The sequence below is a fragment of the Mustela putorius genome, unplaced genomic scaffold (assembly GCF_011764305.1).
Source record: "Mustela putorius furo isolate JIRA1106 unplaced genomic scaffold, ASM1176430v1.1 tig00000765_pilon_pilon_pilon, whole genome shotgun sequence".
NCBI lineage: Eukaryota > Metazoa > Chordata > Mammalia > Carnivora > Mustelidae > Mustela > Mustela putorius.
The window spans coordinates 315,254-332,268 of NW_025421470.1; the positions used below are offsets into that span (position 1 = coordinate 315,254).

General features: G+C 59.6%; 1 protein-coding gene across 5 annotated transcripts; it reads left to right on the plus strand.

Annotated features, from left to right (window-relative positions):
- Positions 1-1,512: 1,512 nt before the first annotated feature.
- CUNH21orf58 (chromosome unknown C21orf58 homolog) lies at positions 1,513-16,639 on the plus strand. Of its 5 annotated transcripts, XM_013049859.2 has the most exons (10): positions 1,513-1,843; positions 1,927-2,015; positions 2,807-2,867; positions 3,890-3,963; positions 4,676-4,831; positions 9,556-9,667; positions 14,614-14,750; positions 15,152-15,348; positions 15,716-15,790; positions 16,577-16,639. In XM_013049859.2, exons 1-9 carry the CDS (start codon positions 1,522-1,524, stop codon positions 15,768-15,770), a joined length of 1,203 nt encoding a protein of 400 aa, XP_012905313.2. In that variant the 5' UTR covers positions 1,513-1,521; the 3' UTR covers positions 15,771-15,790; positions 16,577-16,639. The 5 variants fall into 5 exon arrangements, with proteins under 5 accessions (XP_012905313.2, XP_012905314.2, XP_044940223.1 ...); XM_013049860.2 differs by lacking the exons at positions 4,676-4,831; positions 16,577-16,639 and having other exon boundaries at positions 15,716-15,856; XM_045084288.1 differs by lacking the exons at positions 15,152-15,348; positions 16,577-16,639 and having other exon boundaries at positions 15,716-15,778.
- Positions 16,640-17,015: the final 376 nt, after the last annotated feature.

Sequence of the window (17,015 nt, forward strand, 5' to 3'; positions counted from 1 at the left end):
GGAGCGCCCGGGGCGCCTGCGGGGCTCCGCGGGTTGAGCCTGTGCCTTCGGCTCAGGTCGGGGTCCCGGGATCGAGCCCCGCGTCGGGCTGTCTGCTCGGCGGGGAGCCTGCTGCCCCCGCCCCGCGCCGGCTCGGGGTCTCATTCTGTCAAATAAATAGATAAAATCGTCCTCGTCTTCGTGACCTCGCGCCGGCCGCGTGCGGAGCCACCGCCTTGCGGACCCGGCGCATCGCTCGCGCGGCGAGTCGGCGGTCCACGCAGCCACGACCCCCGCGGGCCCCTCGGCGGAGGCTGGAAACCGCCCCGGAGAGCGCTCCTGGGTCACAGCACAGCCCTGCGGCAGCTCCGGGTCTCCGCCCGCATCGCTGGTTTTAATGAGATGTTGAGATGCTCAACCCAAGGAGGAGACCGAACCCCCACTCCGTGAGCTGCACAGGGACCTCCGCGCACCGGGACTCCGGAAACGGATAAAAATAGCAGCTGTGGCTGAAGAAGCACCCGGGCCGGGCCATGGGGGCTGAGGTCAGCAGGGGCGGGGCGGGGCGGGGGTCGGGGGGCGCCCGCAGGTGACAGCTCTGTTGCACCGTCTTCCTGAGTTTTCTGTAAATACCAACTTTTTAAATAAAAAAACCGCCTAACAAACTCACGCCAGGGTGTGTGACGTCAGCCACGGGGTCTCCTGTGGCGCAGTGCACTCCCGTCCGTGCACACTCAGACCTGCGGTTTGAACGCTGGGGCTGTGATGCGCAGGAAACCCTGAACGCTGAAGTGTACGGGCAATTTAAGGGACTTCTAGCCAAATTCTGGCCTCTGATACAAGTGCCTTGGCTGGGCCTCATGGAGGAGGGGCCGTATGGGAGCGGATTACTCCCCGCCCCCCCCCCCCAGCCCAGGGCTCCAGGAGCCAGTCTGCGCCACCCCGTTGTTGTTCGCTGGGCTGATTGATTTTAGAGCCACTACAACAGACTGATGCGTTTTGTGCCCCGTGCTCTGTGTGAAGGGTCATTTATAACAGGCTTCTCTTGCTGGGGGCCCCTCCCCGCCCCACCCGTGCTGCTGTGTCTCCAGCCACCAACTCCTGACCTGACTAGGGGTCCTGTCCCGAGGTCGCCTGCCCTCTCTGGGCCGGGATCCCCACAGGGCAGCCCCAATCCTGCAATCACAATCCCTCCTGGAGGAGTGTAGCCCCATGTGGCCCTGTGTCCTGTGGGGTAGTGCCACCAAAGCCCCACGGGAAGCGCCAGAGCAAGTCACTGGTCCGCTCCCTGTGCTGCCCCCTCTGCCGCCCAGAATTTCCTGCAATCACAGGGATGTGGTGCCCCCACCGTCCTCTGGGTGTCCAGGCTTCACTCCCGTCTAGCTCTGAGGGTCCCTAGACGGGGCAGGGGGCCTGCCGGCCCCTTGGAGGTAACAAGGCTGAGGGGAGAGGAGCCCCGGCCGTCCGTGGGGGTGCACGCAGCTGCCCCCCCCCCCCCGCTCCTACCCCGACTCTTCGGGGCCCAGTCCTGAAGGTGGGGCAATGCGTGGGAGAGTCAGGACTGTCTCCCCACACCCCTGCCCCAGGGCCTCACGCTGTCCCCTCTGGCCCCAGCTGCTGCTCATTGCCTGCCCAATAAGCCCCGCCCAGCTGCACCTGGAGATGAGCAGTGTTTATAGGCAACTCCTGTGCGGACCAGGCGGACCAGGCGGGGCCTGGGAAGGAGTCTCCGCAGAAACCTGGCCCCCCGGGGCCTTCCTGTGTCTGCAGCACCTAGCAACCACCGAGGCCACATGGTCCTCTAGGGGGTCGTGGCCACGCTCCCACACGCTCTCCTCTGGCAGCAGCGGCCAGTCTCCTGGAGGTAAACTCAGCCCGGCTCAGGAATCCTTCAAAGATACCAGGGTTGGGACGGCTTCTCTCCAGCCGAGCACTCCTTGCTTGCAGATAACCTGAGACCAGGGAGGAGTCCTAGGATGCTGGACTCCTCAGTGGCCGAGGCAATGACCCGACTCACCCTGAAACTCTTGGAGAAGGTAAGGCCGGGGGCAATCATGTTTCCAACAACTTGTCGAAGAAGCACAGATTTAGAAGGTACGTCAGGAGCCCTGTCGGTGTCCTCCTGCTGCCAAGGCAAAACACCGTCTCCTGCTTTTCAGCCTTAGGATGAAGGACTGTCGTTTCTCATTTTTTTGTTTTTCTCTGCATATGCAGAACCAACTAGGTTCCTCTGGCAGCTTCTCAGCCAGGAGACTGGATGCACCCATGACCCAGAGCATTTCCAGGGCCCACAGAACTCCCCCACAGAGCCTTCCAGCTTCAGTGCTTGGAGGAGAGAGGCCCTGGCTGGTGCGGGATCTACAGCCGCACACGCCGGCCTGGGACCCGTCCCGACAGCCCTCTTCCTGTCCTCCACGCACCAGCCCAGTGCTTCCTTCTGGGTGGCCCAAGGCCAATGTGGACGGACCGGCAGGGGTCCTCCCAGGAGAGGTTCAGGCTGTGCTGCTCAGCCCAGGGCTCAAGAAGACGGGGGGGGGGGGGCGGTCAGGGACATGGGGCTGGCCTGGGTCAGACTCTGCAGAAAGTTGCTTGAAAGGGGCCGTTCATATTAGCGCATCTGCCCTAAGATTTCAAGGTTGAACTCGTGTGCCCCGAATGGAAAGTGTGAGGCCCGCCGTCCCTAAGAGTATGGACGACCCTTGCCACCTCCCTGCTCCCCAACTCTATCCCGGTTCCCTCCTCTGGGCCACCCTTCAGGCCCCCTGGGGCAGGTGCTCCTTCTCGACCCAGACCCACCCACTCACTCTCTCTGTCCTTCTCGACACAGAAGCTGGAGCAAGAGCGTGAGGCTGTGGAAGGGGATTCTGAGGACCCCCTGTTCCTAGCTGGTAAGAGCCCAGGTTGTTGAAAGCCGCCCGGGCACGAGACTTTCTCCTGGCTCCTTCCCTCCTCCTGATCCCTACAAGACTGTCCTGCTTCTCCTCCCTTGTGTGCAGGGTTGAAAGGGCATCTTCACACACTCACACTCACACATGCACGCACACACGCACACATTGTGCTCTGTCAGTCACACCTTCACAAAAACCCGAGAGCGGATACATTCATCGTTCCCGGCCTGCAGGTAAGAGAAGGGACTCCAGAGAGGTCTGATCGTCTGCCCTTAGTTGTCCAGCTCAGAAGTGGCCACTGGATTCGAATCCTGCTCTAGGGTGGCGGGTTCGCGGGGTTCAACCTGTCATGTGGGCACACACGAACTAGAAGAGAGGACTGCTCTCCAGGTAGCAGTGTCCAGCTTCAGGGACGTCCTGATAAGGTGCAAGGCAGGCGTAGGAGGACACTCCCTGTTCCTTGTTACGGGGAAGAGCGCCTTTAGCCGTGGGAGCTCCAGGAGACGTGTGAGGGCAGCAGGCAGAGCCCAGGGCTCAAACCCAGACAGGGAACTCCAAACCAGGCCACCGGGCCACCAGGCAAGAGCAGAACCACTAAGTGTGGGCCAGGGCAGTGGGGACCACCCCCCTCCCAGAGGACAGGCTGCTCTGGGCACCCTCAGGTCTGGGGTTGGGGAATGGGTGTGCTGTGCCAGAGGAAGGAAGGCCAGACCCTGTCTGGAGTCTCCTCTCGAGATGGGACCCCTCACTTGGAAAGCCGCAGAGGGCATACCTGAGGCTCAGGGGACCGGACCAGCCCCCAGGCTGCCTGGGGCCCCAATGGCTGCCGGTGGCAAGAGGCCAGGCTCACAGTCCAGTCATACTCAGGACCAAGCCCCGTCAGGACCTTGTCCCTCTCTCCAGCATCCAGCAGAGTCCGAGGAAAGGCTCCCTGCTGCAGGGCAGTGCGGTGCTTGGCCCTGCGTGGGGACCCGCCTGGTGTGACTGCAGCCCCTCAGAAATAAGATGATCCTTCCACGCAGGAAATGAGAACAGGCCGGACGCGGCCCTGCTGGACGCTCTGAGGAGGAGGCGAGCGCTTCTGCGGAGACTCTGGGTAGGCCACCTGTCCCCTGCTGCGTGGATAGGATCACGACCAGGCCAGAGGCACGCGGGAGGGCTTTCTGGACCCGGCGCGGGTCCCCTGCCGGCCTTGACTGGAGGGACGCTGGGGATGGACAGGACCAGCTGGGACACCACGCCCCGGGAGAGGTCAAGGCCTGCGTGCAGGTTTTCTGTTGTCAGGTTCTAGCAGGGGGCTGAGCTGAAAATCCCCGCTTTGGTCGCACGGTGGTTTCTAAGGGCGAAATGCTGGGCAAAGGGCCCCATTCCTACACAAAGTGGGATTTCAAGGTGGCCAAAGGCTTCGTCCAAACTAAACCAGGGAATGACCGCGTGAAGTGGTGAATCAGGTCCAAATGTGTAGTTACGATCGAATGCCAGAAAGAGAACGTACTCTGTGGGCTGGACAAAAAGACCAACCGGAAACCAGTCAGTTATTCGGTAAACTTAAGAAGTTCTAAGCTCCCTCCCCTCCCCGCCACGTAAGACGGAGGGCTGTTCCTATGTGTGGCCCCCATGAGGAGCCTGGGGCCCGAGTGGGCCAGGAGGACGCCAAGCCTGCAGCCCTGATGCCCCTCCCGCCTGAGGACCACAGTCCAGGGATTGGGGCCACGGTGCAGTGCGGGCCTGCCCTGGGTGGCTGTGCCCACCCCTCCTGGCTGTGGCCGTCCCTCCCTGGGCGCAGCAGTTCTGCCTTGTGGTTGCAGGAACAGCGTCTCCTAGAGGCCTCCCAGGCCCAAGGCCGGAGCGGGATGACCAGAGGAGGAGCCGGTGGGTCCGCACTGCCCCCAGAGGTGCCCCCTGTGGGCATCTACTCCCTGCCCCCACCAGCCCTGGAGCCGCCACAGATTATCCAATGCTCAGTAAGTGTTCAAGAGCCGATGGCAGAAGCGATGAGGGAGGGTGTGGTGCCCAAAGAGACTGTCATCTAAGCAGAGAGTGGGGGTCCTCGTGGTCTCAAGGCTCACCTCCGTGGCAGTGTGTGAAGGCTCCCCAAGAGGGTCAGTCCCCTTGGAACCAACAGGGGCTGCATTTCCCACGTCCAGGACACTGGACAGGGAGCTAGGTGGTTCCTCTCTGTGGTCCTCACAGGTGCCCTGGAAACCGGCTTCAGGGGGCATGGGGGTCTTATCCCTCATTACAGAGGAGAGCCTGGGGCCCCCATCTGGGCTCCTGACTCTCGGGTCCTAGCCTTTACACGAGAGACAGAAGAATTCAGCATCAGGTGGGCCCTGCATTGGGGGAGGAAGTATGTCAACTCTTTCTCAAAATTTCTTAATAACCAGGGGAACCCTAAGACCCTACTCCCAAGGGCAGACTTTGAAAAGGTGAAAGAGCTCCTGGTTTGAGAGCCCCACACCTCGAGTCAGCACTCTGGTGGCAAGCCGTGGAACGCAACCCAGACTTTCTTAAGCAGAAGAGAGTATATCTGAGGGCAGGCGAGTGCAGGCAGGGACAGAAGCCCGGGTCGGGGCCATCCAGGCCCTGGGGAGAAAGAAGGCCGAGGAGGTGGGCAGGACCGCGTTGCAAAGGTTCTGGACCAGCTGGCTGGGGAGACGGTCAGCTCCGACAGAGGTGGGCAGGACCGCGTTGCAAAGGTTCTGGACCAGCTGGCTGGGGAGACGGTCAGCTCCGACAGAGGTGGGCAGGACCGCGTTGCAAAGGTTCTGGACCAGCTGGCTGGGGAGACGGTCAGCTCCGACAGAGGTGGGCAGGACCGCGTTGCAAAGGTTCTGGACCAGCTGGCTGGGGAGACGGTCAGCTCCGACAGAGGTGGGCAGGACCGCGTTGCAAAGGTTCTGGACCAGCTGGCTGGGGAGACGGTCAGCTCCGACAGAGGTGGGCAGGACCGCGTTGCAAAGGTTCTGGACCAGCTGGCTGGGGAGACGGTCAGCTCCGACAGAGGTGGGCAGGACCGCGTTGCAAAGGTTCTGGACCAGCTGGCTGGGGAGACGGTCAGCTCCGACAGAGGTGGGCAGGACCGCGTTGCAAAGGTTCTGGACCAGCTGGCTGGGGAGACGGTCAGCTCCGACAGAGGTGGGCAGGACCGCGCGTTGCAAAGGTTCTGGACCAGCTGGCTGGGGGAGACGGTCAGCTCCGACAGAGGTGGGCAGGACCGCGTTGCAAAGGTTCTGGACCAGCTGGCTGGGGAGACGGTCAGCTCCGACAGAGGTGGGCAGGACCGCGTTGCAAAGGTTCTGGACCAGCTGGCTGGGGAGACGGTCAGCTCCGACAGAGGTGGGCAGGACCGCGTTGCAAAGGTTCTGGACCAGCTGGCTGGGGAGACGGTCAGCTCCGACAGAGGTGGGCAGGACCGCGTTGCAAAGGTTCTGGACCAGCTGGCTGGGGAGACGGTCAGCTCCGACAGAGGTGGGCAGGACCGCGTTGCAAAGGTTCTGGACCAGCTGGCTGGGGAGACGGTCAGCTCCGACAGAGGTGGGCAGGACCGCGTTGCAAAGGTTCTGGACCAGCTGGCTGGGGAGACGGTCAGCTCCGACAGAGGTGGGCAGGACCGCGTTGCAAAGGTTCTGGACCAGCTGGCTGGGGAGACGGTCAGCTCCGACAGAGGTGGGCAGGACCGCGTTGCAAAGGTTCTGGACCAGCTGGCTGGGGAGACGGTCAGCTCCGACAGAGGTGGGCAGGACCGCGTTGCAAAGGTTCTGGACCAGCTGGCTGGGGAGACGGTCAGCTCCGACAGAGGTGGGCAGGACCGCGTTGCAAAGGTTCTGGACCAGCTGGCTGGGGAGACGGTCAGCTCCGACAGAGGTGGGCAGGACCGCGTTGCAAAGGTTCTGGACCAGCTGGCTGGGGAGACGGTCAGCTCCGACAGAGGTGGGCAGGACCGCGTTGCAAAGGTTCTGGACCAGCTGGCTGGGGAGACGGTCAGCTCCGACAGAGGTGGGCAGGACCGCGTTGCAAAGGTTCTGGACCAGCTGGCTGGGGAGACGGTCAGCTCCGACAGAGGTGGGCAGGACCGCGTTGCAAAGGTTCTGGACCAGCTGGCTGGGGAGACGGTCAGCTCCGACAGAGGTGGGCAGGACCGCGTTGCAAAGGTTCTGGACCAGCTGGCTGGGGAGACGGTCAGCTCCGACAGAGGTGGGCAGGACCGCGTTGCAAAGGTTCTGGACCAGCTGGCTGGGGAGACGGTCAGCTCCGACAGAGGTGGGCAGGACCACGTTGCAAAGGTTCTGGACCAGCTGGCTGGGGAGACGGTCAGCTCCGACAGAGGTGGGCAGGACCGCGTTGCAAAGGTTCTGGACCAGCTGGCTGGGGAGACGGTCAGCTCCGACAGAGGTGGGCAGGACCGCGTTGCAAAGGTTCTGGACCAGCTGGCTGGGGAGACGGTCAGCTCCGACAGAGGTGGGCAGGACCGCGTTGCAAAGGTTCTGGACCAGCTGGCTGGGGAGACGGTCAGCTCCGACAGAGGTGGGCAGGACCGCGTTGCAAAGGTTCTGGACCAGCTGGCTGGGGAGACGGTCAGCTCCGACAGAGGTGGGCAGGACCGCGTTGCAAAGGTTCTGGACCAGCTGGCTGGGGAGACGGTCAGCTCCGACAGAGGTGGGCAGGACCGCGTTGCAAAGGTTCTGGACCAGCTGGCTGGGGAGACGGTCAGCTCCGACAGAGGTGGGCAGGACCGCGTTGCAAAGGTTCTGGACCAGCTGGCTGGGGAGACGGTCAGCTCCGACAGAGGTGGGCAGGACCGCGTTGCAAAGGTTCTGGACCAGCTGGCTGGGGAGACGGTCAGCTCCGACAGAGGTGGGCAGGACCGCGTTGCAAAGGTTCTGGACCAGCTGGCTGGGGAGACGGTCAGCTCCGACAGACCAGGCCTGTGACCTGGAGGGTGTTTGTTCTTTGGAAGAAGACTTGGCGGCACACGGCACAGAGTGGGAAGGGGCAACACCAGATCGGGGACGGATCTGGGCTAACCGAGCTCCCAGAGCCCCCGTTGCCCCTGGGCTGTGTCCAGGCTCCAGATATCCTGTTCCCAGCATGTGCCTTTGGATCTTCCAACACTGGAACCTCTTTCTAGGAAGGGTGGGAACGGTGGGGGTTGGGGCATGAGGTCCCCCTCATTCCCAAACACATTCACTGAATTCCCAGCAAGCCACGGGGGCGCAGTTCTGCGTGCGTCTTTCCTTCCACCCCGGGGACAGCAAAAGAGCAAGTAGGGCCTTGGTTGGTGCTGTGAATTTCCTTGATACTGGACTTGGAGACCCTGAGGCAGGGTGTCCCCTAATCCAGGGCAGCTGTAGCTTCAGCCGTCTACGCAGCAGATAGCAACGTGTGGCTATGGGCCAAAGCTCCCCTGCCCTCTGACTTTGTGCAACCTGTACGCTGAGGATGGTCTTACACTTTTAAATGTGTGGGGGAGGGGCGCCCTCGCTTTGTGGATCTCCCTCTGCTCGTGCTCTCTCTCTCTCTCAAGTAAGTGAAATTTTCTGAAAAATTGGGGAAAATCGAAGAAGAATGGCTTGTAAAGTATAAAAATGATGTGAAACGTGCATCTCAGTGCCCACAGTGACGTGTCACCAGCCCCGGCCCGCCTGTGGTGGCCGCTCTGGAGCCCCACCGGCGGAGAGAAGCCGTTGCTGCCCAGGCCAGAGGGCCCACAAAGCCACAGCCAATCCCTGCCGGCCCTCTGCAGAGGCTTATGCCATCGCTTCTGGGAGCTGGGAAAGAGGACAAGGTCCGGGCCCTGTTCACCCAGAAGGGGAGTGAGATGGACGGTGTCTGACCGACACCTGCCGTGTGTGCTTCTCCCTGGAGGGAAGCTGGAGGTTCTCTTCACGACCTGCTCCTGGGAACAGAACCAGTGAAACCAGACATCAGCTTCCTCTCCTGAAGTCAGGGCATGTGGGAAGCATGACACATACTGTGTGTTGGGGCACCTGGGGGCTCAGTCGGTTCAGCGTCTGACGCGTGATTTTCGGCTCAGGTCATGATCTTGGGGTGGTGGGATCGAGCCCCACATTAGGCGTTGGGTTCCGCACTGGGCGTGGAGCCTGCTTATGACTCCCCCACCCACCGCCACCCACGCGCACGCACGGGCTCTCTCTCTCTCAAGAAACACACTATGTGGTAGTGTACTGGGGCTCCCATAAAAAACCACCACAGACCGGGCAGCTTAAGCAACAAATTTATTTTCTCATATTTCTGGAGGTGGAAGCCCAAGATCGGGGTGCCAGCCAGTCAGCGTCCGGGCGCGAGTACTGCTCCCAGCCTGCACACAGATGGCCTTCCCTGTGCTCACGTGGCAGACAGAGGAAGCTCTCTGGCATCTCCCTTTTTATGGGGCCACCAGCCCTGTGGGATCAGGATGTCACCCTAATGACCTCACTAAACCTTTATAAGCCTCTTCACAGGCCTGATCTCCAAATACAGTCCCACTGGAGGTTAGAGCTTCAACATACGAATTCTGGGGGTGGACACAGACCTTCATAACAGATCATGTCCTGTTCGATGCGTAGGGTTAACCGTTTCAAGTTCCTCTTGGGTGGATGGAAAGATGGCGGAGTGGGTGGGCGCACACGGTAGGTCACAGTCTCCCGGGGCGCGTTCAGGGAGCTAATCATCCGGCTCTTTGTAGGGCCCCCAGCCTCCTGCCACCGTCATTCAACAGCTGCCCCAGCAGCCCCTCATCGCACAGACCCCCCCTCTCCAGGCCTTCCCCACTCAAAGATCAGGAAGTATTAAGGAAGGTAAGTCTTCCGTATTAATACTGCGATGGGTTTATAAAATTCTCTAAAGAAACAAAAAATATTTTGTAGACAGGATAGTCTTGAGGGTCAGCATTTGGCTACTCAGTCAAAGCTACATAGTAGCAACATGAAATGATTTTAACTTTAAGAAACCCTTAGAGGTATCTCGGAGGGAAGAGAACTGGGCCCAGCCCAACCAGCTGTAAAAACCTGGGCTAAACTGCTTCTCCTTTTCAATGAGTTTTGTTTTGTTTTGCTTTGTTGGGGGGCAGAGGGAGAGAGGGAATCTGAAGCGGGCTCTCCGGGAGCGCAGAGCCCAATGCCCGACACCCGTGCTGCCCTGCGGGCCCGATCACATGACCCTGAGGTCATGACCGGAGCCACGGAGCCGCCCACGTGCTCCTTCAATGAGTTCTAGAAACTTGAGATCTAAAACCGCGGCCCGGAGAGAAGTGTGCAGTTGGGTGTGAGCTGACGCGTGTGCACGTCCGTGGCCCCAACTCGGCAGGCAGTGAGCGCAAGTCCCTCCAAGCCCTGCTCCCCAGGACTAATGGCGCTGGGCGTGGGAGCTGGGGCGGGGCTTGGGTCGTGTTCTCAGTCCTGTGCTTGCGACAGCCACCAGCTTCCATCGGCCCCGTGGGCCCCCCGTGGCTCAGCCGGGGCCCCAGCCTCCTGCCTCCCCTGATACACTTCAGCACACGCCAGTGGTTCCAGATGCCAGTGCGCCTGGACCCGCGCTCTCAGTGGCTGGAGACGGACGCCCGCGCGCCTTCATGGGGCTCGAGGGGAAGGAGACAGTATCAGGGTGAAAAGTGACATCTTCAGTATGTGTCCGTATGTGCCCGTCTGTGTCCGTCTGTGTCCATGTGTCCTTATGTATCTGTCCGTATGTGTCCGTCCGTGTCCGTCCGCATCCTTCCGTGTCCGTCTGTGACCGTCTGTGTCCATATGTGTCTGTATGTATCTGTCCGTATGTGTCCGTCTGTGTCCGTCCACATCCTTCCGTGTCTGTCTGTGTCCGTATGTGTCCGTACATGTCCTTCCGTGTCCGTCTGTGTCCGTACGTACGTGTCTTGCTGTTCCACATAGCATCAAGTCCTCACTCCACGCCTTACCCCGACGAGCTCCAAAGGTGAGCAGGAGATCTGAAGCAGCGGACCCACCATGGAGCTTGTGTGCACACCCGGCATTGTCGGAGGCCACATCCCTCCGCCACGCCTGCTGCCCCATGACTCTGTCCGGACCCGGCCGACCCGCCGCTCTCTCCCCAGACCCCACACGCCTCCAACCACCAGCGACCATTAGGCTGTTGTTCTCTGTACTTATAGGTCTGACTCTGCTTATCGTTCATTTATTCATTTTCCCGGGAAGATGAATGCGTGGGGTCCGGAGCCCCCTCTCTGCAGTGGTGGGAGGAGCTTGCCACACGCTCGCCCCCCACCTCCCACCCAGCCACTGCTGCTCTTCACTTTCATTTCTATTTTTTTTTAAGATTTTATTTATTTAACAGAGATCACAGGTAGGCAGGGGGGCAGGCAGAGAGAGAGGAGGAAGCAAGCTCCCCGCTGAGCAGAGAGCCTGATGCGGGGCTTGATCCCAGGACCCTGAGATCATGACCTGAGCCGAAGGCAGAGGCTCAACCCACTGAGCCACCCAGGCGCCCCTCATTTCTATTTTTTAAAAAGAGTTTATTTATTTATTTGACACAGAGAGAGACACAGTGTGAGAGGGAACACAGCAGGGGAGTGGGAGAGGGAGAAGCAGACCCCCGCTGAGCAGGGAGCCCCATGAGGGGCTCGATCCCAGGACCCTGGGATCGTGACCCGAGCTGAAAGCAGAGGCTTAATGACCCCACAGGTGCCCCACTTTTCCTCATTCAGAACAACTTCCCAAACTAGACACCAGAAATCACCCCTGACAACCTACTCACCCTTTTGTATATTCAGACCACCCTCTGGAATCATCTTCTGTCATCTTGAAATAAATCCTTCCCACGTTCCTTGACAACAGACTCTTGAAGCTCCTCAGTGTTTGTTTTCTGGCGAATGTTTTTATTTCCCCTTTTAAAAAAAATACCAGTTTTGCTGGACATTCAGATCTAAACTGATAGTTATTTTCTCTCACCACTTCCTGAGGGCCCTTGTGATTATGTTGGGTCTACCCAGATAATCCAGGATAATCTCCCCACCTCAGGATTCTTTTTTCAAAAATTAATTAATTTTAAAAACTGTCGTAGGGGCACCTGGGTGACGCAGTCAGTTAAGCGTCCGACTCCTGGCTTCAGCTCAGGTTGCGACTTCAGGGTCATGAGATCGAGCCCCACGCTGGGTTCTTTGCTCAGTGGGGAGTCTTCTTGGGATATTCCTTCCCTCTGCCCTTCCCCCACCCCCGTGCATGTGTGCTCTCTCCAACCCCCTCAAGTGAATACATAAATCTTAAAAAAATTGTGGTAAAAACACATAAAATTTCCCACCTTAAACTCGTTTAAGTAGTGTTAACCGGGCCCGCACGGTTGAGCGACGGATCTTCAGAACTTTCCATCTTGCATCCAGGCCCCTCCTGCCAGCCCCAGCACACACGCCTACTCTGTCTTGGAATTGGATGACTCCAAGCACCTCCGAGGAGAGGAATCCTAGAGTATTTGTCCCTCTGTCGCTGGCTTATTTCGTGTGGAATAACGAACGTCTTCAAGTGTCATTGTGTGGTGGCAGGTGGCCGACTTTCCTGCCTTTTTAAGGCTGAACAGTTCTCCGTGGTATGCATAGACCATGGTCTTTTATCCCTTCATTTGTTGATGGACATTGGGTTGTTTGCATCCAAAGTTCTTTTTTTTTTTTAAGATCCTATCTATTTATTCGAGAGAGAGTATGAGTATGAGTGGGGGGCAGAGGAAGAGGGACAAGCAGGAGCCCGATGCGGGGCTCATTCCCAGGACCCCAGATCATGACCTGAGCTGAAGACAGATGCTTCACTGACTGAGCCCCCAGGCGCCCCAATCCAAGATTCCTAATCACATCAGCAACATCACTGTCACCACGTAAAGAAACTCAGGTCACAGGTTCCAGGTATGAGGGTATGTACATGCCAGGGGCCATTGTTCAGCTGACCATGCTCTCCAGTCATAGTGGTTTTTTAAAAAGATTTTATTTATTTATTTGACACAGAGAGAGAGAGACCACAAGCATGCAGAGAGAGAGAGAGGGAAGCAGGCTTCCCACTGAGCAGAGAGCCCGATGTTGGGCTCGATCCCAGGATGATGGATGGGTCCTTTTTGATACACGGACTGCCAATCGCTTTCTTTGTGGTGTCTCTGGATGAACACAAGTTCTTAATTTTTAATAAGGTTCAGTTCTTCAGGCTTTTTTTCTTTGTGGGGTTGGGGTCTTTGCTGTACTGTGTAAGAAGCCATTACCTGCTCAAGGTCATGAAGACATTCTACAGTTGGTTTACTTTTCCCATTGAGGTTTATGAACCACCTGGAATAGATTTTATGAGCTCTGAGTTAGGGACTGGTGTTATCTTTGCCACAGATATCAGAGTGGCTGGGTACCATGTCCTGAAGACTGTGTTTCCCCATAACACCAACGTGTGCCCCTTATCCTGAGGCAGTTACACTGTGTTTGTCCCTGTCTGGATCTTCCTCTCATCCAGTCTTCACAGGCTGGTTCTGCTCAGTGGGAAGCTTTCCGGGGACACGTGAGCTGGCCAGGCCCGGCCCCACGTGGTTCTCCTCAAGGGTCTTCACCCAGAACGGGGCTGCCAGACTCAGCCCCTGCACATTCTCTTCCTGCAGGGAACCTGAGCTCCCGCCGCTGTCTCGCTGTGGGAACCTGGCTCCGTGCCCCCGTCCCCCACCCCACTGCTCTCAGGCCTGCGACACAATCTATTAATCAAGGGTCTCTGGAGAAACAGAACCAACAGGGCGCGTCGAGAGAGAGAGAGAGAGAGAGAGAGAGAGAGAGAGACGTATTTTAAGGACTTGGCTGGTGTGATTATGGAGGCTTGGCTAGCAGCCCCAGGGAGGGCAGGCTAGAGACAGGGGCCCACTCCAGTGGGAAGGCTGCTGTGTACCCCGCTCCTGGACAGCCCTGAAGGAGTCCCGTCCACACCACCAGCCTCCCCTTTTTTGACTGGGGATGTGAGTGGTTTAGGGACCTGCCTGCCTCTGGTCTTGGGGGCTGCCTGATTTCCAGGGGCCTCAGTGTTGTGGAAAGAACCCATGTTTACCTCCCACACAGACGAAAACGTGTTTGCTTCATAGTACCGGGGACTGGTGAAGAGATTTGTTTCCTGGGGCCTCAGGCCTGGGAGCTGAAAACAATAGGGATGTGCTCTCTGTCTGGAGGCCGGAATTCTGAAATCCGGGTGTCACATGGCCAGGTTCCCTCCAGAGGCTCTTGGGTGGGGGTGGAGGGGTCCCTTCCTGCCTCATCCAGCAGCGGCTCCGGGTGGTCCTGGCTTGTGGCCGTGTGGTCCCATTCCCGCCCCGTCTCCATGCGGCCTCCCCTCTGCTGTGTCGAGCCTCCCTCTGCCTCTGTTATGAAGACGCTCGTCTTGGATGTATGGCCTGGATAATGCCGGATGATCTCATTTCAAGATTCTTGTTATGTCTGCAAAGATTTTCTAAATGAGGTCACATTCGGAGGTCAGGGGGGTTAGGACGTGGACACAGCTTTCGGGGGCTGTCATGTAGCAGAAGCGGAGCAGCCTCTCGGAGCCCAGCCGGACACCCTCAACAGCCCGCCAGGCACACACACCCTCCAGCCCAGAAGCTGCAGAACCTCAGAACCATCCCCGGACGCCTGTGCCTGGAGCGCCTCTCGCTGGTGGAGCGCTGAGTGCGTCTCGGCCTCTGCGAAGCCCTAAAGCCTTGTGCGGGGCCAGGCCTGGTGGTGCGCGTGGAGTGTGTGAGTCATGGGGCCCCTCTCGCCTGCCTCTCCTTTCAGACATGGTGGAGATGATGCTGATGCAGAACGCCCAGATGCACCAGATCCTCATGCAGAACCTGATGCTCCAAGCCCTGCCCGCAGCGTTTCCGCCGTCCCGGGGACCACCGGCAGCGCCCCCGCATCCTATCCCCCAGGTAGGCTCAGCTGGGGCAGGTCTGGAGGTAAAGAGGCCGCCCGGATCAAAACCAGAGGGCCTGGGTGGCTCTTCTTCTGCAAGTCCATGCATCGGTGTGACTCTGAAAAGCACAGGTCCGACTCCTGAGTCTGTGACCTGCTTGTGAAACGCTCTGGCGCTCGCTAGTCCCACCTAGAAGCGGACGGAGTTCCGCGGTTTGGGGCCCAGAAGCTGCCTCCAGAGCCGATGAGCTCGGCTGGCACCTCCCTGCCCCTTCCCTTCCTTGCTCCCCTCCCTGCCTCTCCCTTCCTCTCTTCCTCCCCACCCTCCGCTCCTCGACACCCCTTCCCCTACAACGGGCTGGTGTGTGGGCTGTGCTGAGGACCTACAGTGGGTCCCCTTGTCCTCCCGCGAGCCTAGAGGCAGAAGCCGCCCTCCGTGCACCACCACCACCACTACGCGCCCCCAGCCCCCCTGCAGGCCATCCCGGCACCTGGCTCCCTGGCCGGGTACTCCACGTGGCCCGCGGTGGTCTCGGCCACGGCCCTCCCACCTGCCTCCAGCGTCCTGCCGGCCCTCCACCACTTGGCCGGGCCCGCCCCAGCGGCCCTTAGCCCGTAAGTCAAGGCCAGCTTCCCAGTCCGTAGGGTGGGAGTAACCTTAGAGCCTGGGTCGCACCTCCTCACCCCTGCTGACAAGCCAGCGGGCCTGTCTTTATCTGGGCCCAGGCCGAAGCAGGGAATTTGGAAAGGCCCTCCTGTCGTCTTGCAGGTGGGTCCTTGCAGCACTGGGCCCTGGAGGTCCCAGTCTGAGAACGGACCCCATGCCACCCTCCAGGGGAGGCTGCTTGTGGCTTGGGGCGTCCATCCAGCCCAGTATGAGCAGGGCTGTGGGGACCCTCCCCTGAGCCCCGGCCGCATGGCTCACCTGTAGTGTGGGGTCTGCGGGCCGGGTCCAGGCAGTGACCGCACCCACGTGTCCCAGCTTCCCCAGGGTGGCATCTGACGGCGTCCAGCCCGCACCAGCTCCGGGTGTGTGAGCCTCCGCACGTGCACTCTGGTGAGCCTCGGGACCTGGTTCCCCACTGGGTGCGGTCGGGGAGGCCCCACGAAAGGTTGCAGCCTGGTCCCTGGGGGCAGGGCTGAGAGTCCGGGGGGAGTGCAGTGTTCTGTCAGGAGAGACGGCCCGGGAGCTGCGGAGAAAAGGCGGATGGGGTTAGCTGCTTACATGTTGAAGCCTTCCCGTGGGAGAAACCCCATACACAGGGTCAAATATGACACTAAGTAGGCCCTGGTCTGCCCCCCGGGCGGGGGCGGTGGGGAGGGCTCCTGTTGGGGGGACGGCACAGGCCACCGGCCGGGGTCTCCCCAGAGGAGACGCGCCTTCACTGTTCTCCTTGCCGACCGGCACCGCCCGGTCTTCTGGAGACGCTGGGGTTGAACGTGGTTCCTTCAGTGGGGCCGGAGTCTCCTCCCTTTCGGGGGCTTTCTCTGCCTGTTTGCTCCCCTGGTTGTCGGGGCTTCTGAATGTCACCGTTACTCTCTTCACTTTTCCTGACCTTTGTTTTCTGGGTGGAATCGTGTTCCCTTGTTGTTTTAGTTATTTACTTTTAAAGATGTATTCATTGATTTACTTATTTGAGAGCGTGTGCGCATGCGTGAGGGGCAGAGGGAGCTGGAGAAGCAGGCTCCCCGCTCAGTGGACCCGGGACCCTGAGGTCATGACCTGAGCCAAAGGCAGGCGCCCCATCGCTTGCTGTTGTGACATTTTCATTTAAATGTCATTTTTAAGTGCTACACATGTTCTCATCGGTCCCCTTTGGGGTCAACTCTCTTGTGCCCTAAGTTGCAAGGCCGCAAGCGCCCACCGTGCTACCTCCTCGGATGCTGCAGGCTCGCCAGAACGGGAAGTGCTGGGTGGCTGGGTGGCTCGCCGGCCTGGGAAGCGGATGGAAGCAGGTGGCTGAGGACCTGGCCTGCCGCTCAGCTCCGTCAGGGGGGCCGCCTCGGGGAGCCTCACAGGCCGGACAGCGGCAGGCACCCCCGGGGTGTGCCTGGCATGAATGTGCTTTGTGAAACGCGATTAAAGGTCTAAGTCAAGGGGTGCCTGGGGGCTCGGTCCCTTAAGTGTCTGCCTTTGGCTCAGGTCACGATCCCAGGGTCCTAGGATCGAGCCCTACATCGGGCTCCCCACTCAGCGGGAGGCCTGCTTATCCTCCTGCTCCCCCTGCTTGTGTTCCCTCTCTCGCTGTGTCTCTGTCAAATAAATAAAATCTGTTTTAAAA